General features: G+C 42.2%; 1 protein-coding gene across 2 annotated transcripts in view; it reads left to right on the top strand.

The window, feature by feature from the left end:
* The first annotated feature begins 1744 nt into the window (after positions 1-1744).
* Positions 1745-6000, top strand: part of pgm2l1 (phosphoglucomutase 2-like 1) — a 97622-nt gene continuing 93366 nt past the window's right edge. The window contains exon 1 of one of the 2 annotated variants that reach the window (XM_048597968.1): positions 1745-1863. Coding sequence is in view for 1 of the 2 variants with exons in the window: in XM_048597967.1 (XP_048453924.1) it covers positions 2187-2297 (111 nt within the window). In the remaining variant the exon portion in view is untranslated. Of the gene's footprint in view, positions 1864-2023; positions 2298-6000 lie in introns of those variants that run through there. The other variant, XM_048597967.1, reaches the window with a different exon arrangement.

The following is a 6000-nucleotide window of genomic DNA, read 5'->3' as shown; positions in this document are numbered from 1 at the left end:
CCTGCCATTTAATAAGATCATGGCTGATCTTTTTGAGACTCAGCTCCACTTACCCCACCCACTCACCATAACCCTTAATTCCTTTACTGTTCAAAAATTTATCTAGCCTTGCCTTAAAACATTCAGCGAGGTAGCTTCAACCGCTTCACTGGGCAGGGAATTCCACAGATTCACAACCCTTTGGGTGAAGGAAGTTCCTCCTGACCTCAGTCCTACATCTGCTTCCCTTTATTTTGAGGCAATGCCCTCTAGTCCTAGTTTCACCTGCTAGCAGAAACAACCTCCCTGCCTCCACCTTATCTATTCCCTTCATAATCTTTTATGTTTCTATAAGATCTCCCCTCATTCTTCTGAATTCCACTGAGTATAATCCCAGCCTACTCAGTCTCTCCTCATAATCCAACCCTCTCAACTCGAATCAACCAAGTGAATCTCCTCTGCACCCCCTCCAGTGCTAGTATATCCCTTCTCAAGTATAGAGACCAAAACTGCACACAATACTCCAGGTGTGGCCTCACCAGGACCCTATACAGCTGCAGCATAGCCTCCCTGTTTTTAAACTCCATCCCTCTAGCAATGGCAGACAAAATTCCATTTGCCTTTTTAATTACCTGCTGTACCTGCAATCCCACCTTCAGCGATTCATGCACAAGGACACCCAAGTCCCTCTGTATAGCAGTGTGCTGCAATTTTTTTACCATTTAAAACATAGTCCATTTTGCTGTTACTCACTTCTTAACTATTTATTGTCCACATCTATCCCAGTTTTAACAATTTAACAATCATCCACAAGCCCCCAGGAACAGAATTCTAAAGATTCACAATTGTTTGAATGAAGAAATTTCCCCTTATCATCTTTAAATGATTGACCCCTTATCCTGAGAGTGTACCCTGCTGTTCTAGATTCCCCAGTATGATATCTAATTTTGGAAATAGTATTCTGAATCTTGCAAACATTCAATGGTTCAACCTTATTGACATGAGGGGCAATTTTTTTTTTTACAGAGGACGGTTCATGTGTGGAATGAACTTACTGAGGAAGTGGTAGGTGGGGGCACAGTTACAACGGTTAAAATACACTTAAATAAGTACGTGAATAGGACAGGTTTGGAGGGATATGGGCCAGGAGCAGGCAGCTGTGACTAGTTTAGTTTGGGATTATGTTCCGTGTGGACTGGTTGAACCTAAGGGCCTGCATCTGTGCTGTATGACTGGCATGCTGGGAGTGGTCAATGTGATATCTTGCAATCGACCTGCACATCCTGCGTTGTTGAGACAATCAATGTTGTCTATGTGGATTTTTTTAAAAAAGTACTTGACGAAGTGGCACAAGGCCGATTAACAAAATTGAGGCTTATGGAATAGTATGATCAGTTATACCGGCCAGAAACGTTTTTGCTTAACACGTAAAATGTTGCCATAAATGGTTATTTTTCAGACTGCAGGATGTGGTGTTCCAGAAGAATAAGTGTTAGGACCACTGTTTATTTTTGATGTATTGTATAAAAATGACCTAAACATTGAAGTATAGAGTTAAATTTAAAAACTTTGCTGATGATAGTAAACTTAGAGTTGTGCCAGACCGTGAGACGGAAATCTCAAAGTCCTCCTTAAACATGAAACAGCTTCAAAAACGTCAGCTGCCATGTGCTATAGGCATGAGTGCAACATTGATCATGCGTGCACTTCGGTGAACAAGGGGCGGGGTTTTGGATCTGTTGTGCAAGATATTGTGGGTATTGTAGTCCTTTAGCCCGATCACTTCGTTTGTGCTAGGCGATAGAAAACCTCAATTCCCGAAAGGCGTCGCCGTGAACATTGTGCCCGCCCACTTCGTGCGGCCAGCCTCGCATCGTTCCCTAGGTAACCGAAACCGCTCCTGCGGAACGGGGCCTGCCGGGGGTTGTAGTCCGTTAGCCGCGCACCGCTCGCAGTTGTCAGGGGGCAAAAGCCACAAACATGGCGGCCGCAGGGGTGCGCAGGCGCAGATTGAAACTGATTGTGGGGAAGCTACAATAATAGGACCAGCGCCTGTGCTGGAGGTGCGTCTGCTATGAAGAGATGGCACAGCTGTCACTGAAGGACGAGGTGACGCGAGGGGAGCCTTTTTTTTAAATTGTGTGTCGCGTGTGTGGTTTTTTTAAAAATTACGTTGGTTTGTGGTCCGGTTTCTCTCTCTCGCGGAGATGGGAGATTGTGCGCAGGATGTGAACGCGAACCCGCTGCAAGGAGATATCCATCACGATGGAGACCAGGAGCTGGAGCGGGCTCTCTGCCAATGGCTGCTGTGGGACCAGGTCAGGCTGCAGCTAGATCTCTCTCAAACTCTTCTTCACCCCTCTACCAGAATTAATTCTTGCTGTTTGTATTTGGTTATCGGCTCCCTTTCCCAGCGGTTGTTTTTGTGCTGCACGCGCTGGATCTGGTGGTATTTAAACGCGTTGCTGTTGACAACGCGCGAAGTACCACTGGGCAGTTGATGGAATGGGCCATTGGAGTTAGCCCTGTTGGGGAGAGGCGTTGATTGTCTATAATCCCTACAGCGCAGAAAGAGGCCATTTGGCCCATTCAGTCTACACTGACCCCTGCGTGGCGTTTTTAGCTTGGTCAGTCCACCTGTTATGCACATCTTTAGGAGGAAACCAGAGCAAACCCATGCAGATACTGGGAGTAATGTGCCAACTCCACACAGACAGTTGCCTAAGACTGGATTCAAACTTGAGTCCCTGGTGCTATTCCACTATGCCACCCCAAAATTTGACTGAGGGCTCTGTAAAGCAAATTATAGGCACTGCAGGGATGTACTGGGTCGATTGGAGGCAATAATTTTCAAATTGAAAGTAGGCATTTAGAAATAAAACCAGGACACACTTTTTCATGGGATAATAGAAATTTTGGATTCTCTCCTGGAAGGTTGGGAAAGCTTTGTCACTTACGCGTTTCAGTACTGCTGTTGACATTTTTTTTGTTATTTAGGGGCATTGAGAAATGTGGAACAATGGTAGCCATAAATGGAGTTAGATGCAGATTAACCGTGACTTAAATTGAATGGCTTTAGGGACTGAATGACCTTTTTTTCCATTTAATAGAGTCATTGATGGCTTGTTGATGAAGGGTTCTGTAATGTAGAGTGACTAGTTAGTGATGCTGCTTTGGTAGTCCAGAAAACATGGTGCGAAGGCTGATAGTTAGGTTACGTTGAGGATAATAATTAATTTCTGTTTGATTCAGTTTTTTTTTATCTACTTATAAATTAAACTGATGAAAATTCCAAGCCTGTACTTCTGACATCTCCTAACATGTGAAAGTCAAATGAAAAATCAAATGTAAATTGGTAGGGGATCGTGAGGCTACTGCAATTGGCTTCTGCAGACGACCCAGATAGACAATCAGGAAAGGAAAAGATAATTTGCACTCATAAATGAAACTTGAAACTCCCTGGTGTTGCATTTGCAAAGACCATTTCATTGGACTGTTTCATCCAAAGTCAAAAGCCTAACTGTCTTGTAGGTCAGGCCTTAATTTTGGTGTTTGTTTGTGTCCTCTTCCTTGCTTTGATTTTTTTTTCTTTTCGTACCTGCTGTCGGCTCATCTTTTTATTCTCTTGCCACAGCACCATTCTGTTTGGTCCTGTAACTCCTTTGAGCCTGTCCTGTCTTTCACCTTATCACAGATCTTCCCTTTGTCCTTGTCCCACTATCCCTTCCTTCTCCCCCACCCCTGCCAAACAAAGGTCACCACCTCCCTTTCCAGAGACACTGCCTTACCTGCTAAGTATTTTGAAGTTATTCTGTTTTTATCCTGAGTCCACTGCACTGTACAGTGAGAAGCAAAGTACACCCAATTTTATCCAGTCCTGAGACAGAGTCAGTTGTTAAACAAAAGCAAAGTACTGTGGCAGTTGTCACATGAAATAAAAACAGAAAACGCTAGAACTGTTTAGCAGGCAAGGCTCAAAATGAGCAGTAATTTTGCCCACGAAGGCCCACATTAAATCTGGGAAAATTCAGTAATGAGGGTGACCAGAAAGAGAAAAGTCACTCCTTTATGTGTAAGTGTTGATTGTAGGAGCTGCTCCTCCAATCACTATATGATTCACTTTTGTAGTATTTGGATTTTCAGGATTTCAGACCCTTGTGGTACCTCCTATATATGTAAATATAATCTTGCATAAGTAAGAGATGCCTTTGGTTTGTTCGTTGGATACAGACAAACTCCAATGTTTGTTTTCTTCATATGCTAGTGTACAGAACAGAACTGCGCTTGTGACTATGTACACATACAAAGATATTTTTATGAATAAAGTATATTTTTGAAATAAAAATTTCAGAATTTTGATAAGCTATCACCTGTTAGGCTACATGATAAGAGCTCATGGTGTTGGTGGTAGTATATTAGAGGATTGTCTAACAAATAGAAGACAGTTGGGATAAAAGAGGCATTTTCAAGAGGGCAAACTCTGACTAGTGGAGTGTCACAGGGATCAGTGTTAGAATCACAATTGTTTACAATATATGTTAATGACTTGGATGATGGAAGTGAATATGTAGTTGCCAAACTTGTATTTAACACAAAAATAAGTGGTAAAACAAGTGACAAGGATGACTTGGAATCAACAGATGGACTGTCATGTGAGGAGAAGTTGAGTAGGTTGGGCCTGTACTCCATTAAAATTTAGAAGAATGAAATGTGACCTTATTGAAACACACAATATTCTTAGGGACTTGACAGAGTGGATGAGAAAAGGTTTCCTCTCGTGGGAGAGTCTAGGACAAGAGGGCATAATCTCAGAATAAAGGATTATAGAGACATTGAAATTAGGAGCAGGAGTAGGCCATTTGGCCCTTCAAGCCTGTTGTGTCATTCATTACGATCTTGTCCGTTTTCCCTCCATATCCTTCGATCCCTTTAGCTCCAGGTGCTGTATCCAATTCCTTGAAAACGTATAATATTTTGGCTCAACTGTTTTCTATGGCAAAGAATTCCATAGGCTCACCACTTCCTGAGCAGAGAAATTTCTCCTCATCTCAGTCTTAAATGGCCTACTCGGTATTTAGACTGTGACCCCTGGATTTGGACATCCCTATCATTAGGAACATCCTTCTTCCATTTACCCTGTCAAGTCATGTTAGAATTTTATAGGTTTCTGAGATTTTTCCCTGCACTCTTCTTAGCTGCAGCAAATATAATCTTGATTAATTCAATCTCTCCTCATATGTGATTCCTGCCAACCTAGGAATCAGTCATCAATACAGTGTGGAGCTGGAGGAACACTGCAGGTCAGGCAGCATCAGAGGAGCAGGAGAGTTGATGTTTCAGGTTGGGACCCTCCACCCTGATGCTTCTCTGATGCTGCCTGACCTGCTGTGTTCCTCCAGCTCCACACTGTATTGACTCTGACTCCAACACCTACAGTTCTTGCTACCCAGGAATCAGTCATCTAAGTTAGACTCTTTTCCCACCCTGCTGTATTTTGGGAGTTGTTACAAAGTCTGACAATTGCGGATAGATTATCCAAGCCAACGTCAAAACAGAAACATAACAAAATAGTCTCCGTCCTAGTTATTTTTGCAATAGCAAAAGGTTAGAACTTTTTGTCTTGGAAGCTGAGTATAGGAGATTTATTTGCAATAAACATAAACATCCTTATTTATAGAAACAAAAACAGAAATTGCTGGAGAAACTCAGCAGGACTGGCAGCATCGGTGGGAAGAAAGCCAAATTTAAGTTTCCAACAGGTGACTCTTCATCACTGACTCAAAATGCTAATTTTGCTTTCTTTGCTGAATTTTTCCAGCAATTTCTGTTTTTGTTTCAGATCTCCAGCATCTGCAGTTCTTTGTTTATCCTTATTTATACATCCCAAGTTAAATGATCATGCCTACATGTACATGCAGACTTTGCTAATTTGTACTACATTTTCTCTGTTAAGCAGGAAAAAAAATTGGCACAAATCCAGAAACTAATGTTACAGCATGACTTCATCTAATCAAGGAATTA

This window comes from Rhincodon typus, chromosome 6 (assembly GCF_021869965.1).
Source record: "Rhincodon typus isolate 14 chromosome 6, sRhiTyp1.1, whole genome shotgun sequence".
NCBI lineage: Eukaryota > Metazoa > Chordata > Chondrichthyes > Orectolobiformes > Rhincodontidae > Rhincodon > Rhincodon typus.
The sequence above is the reverse complement of the archived record's forward strand: the minus strand, read 5'-3'. Positions and strand labels throughout refer to the sequence as shown.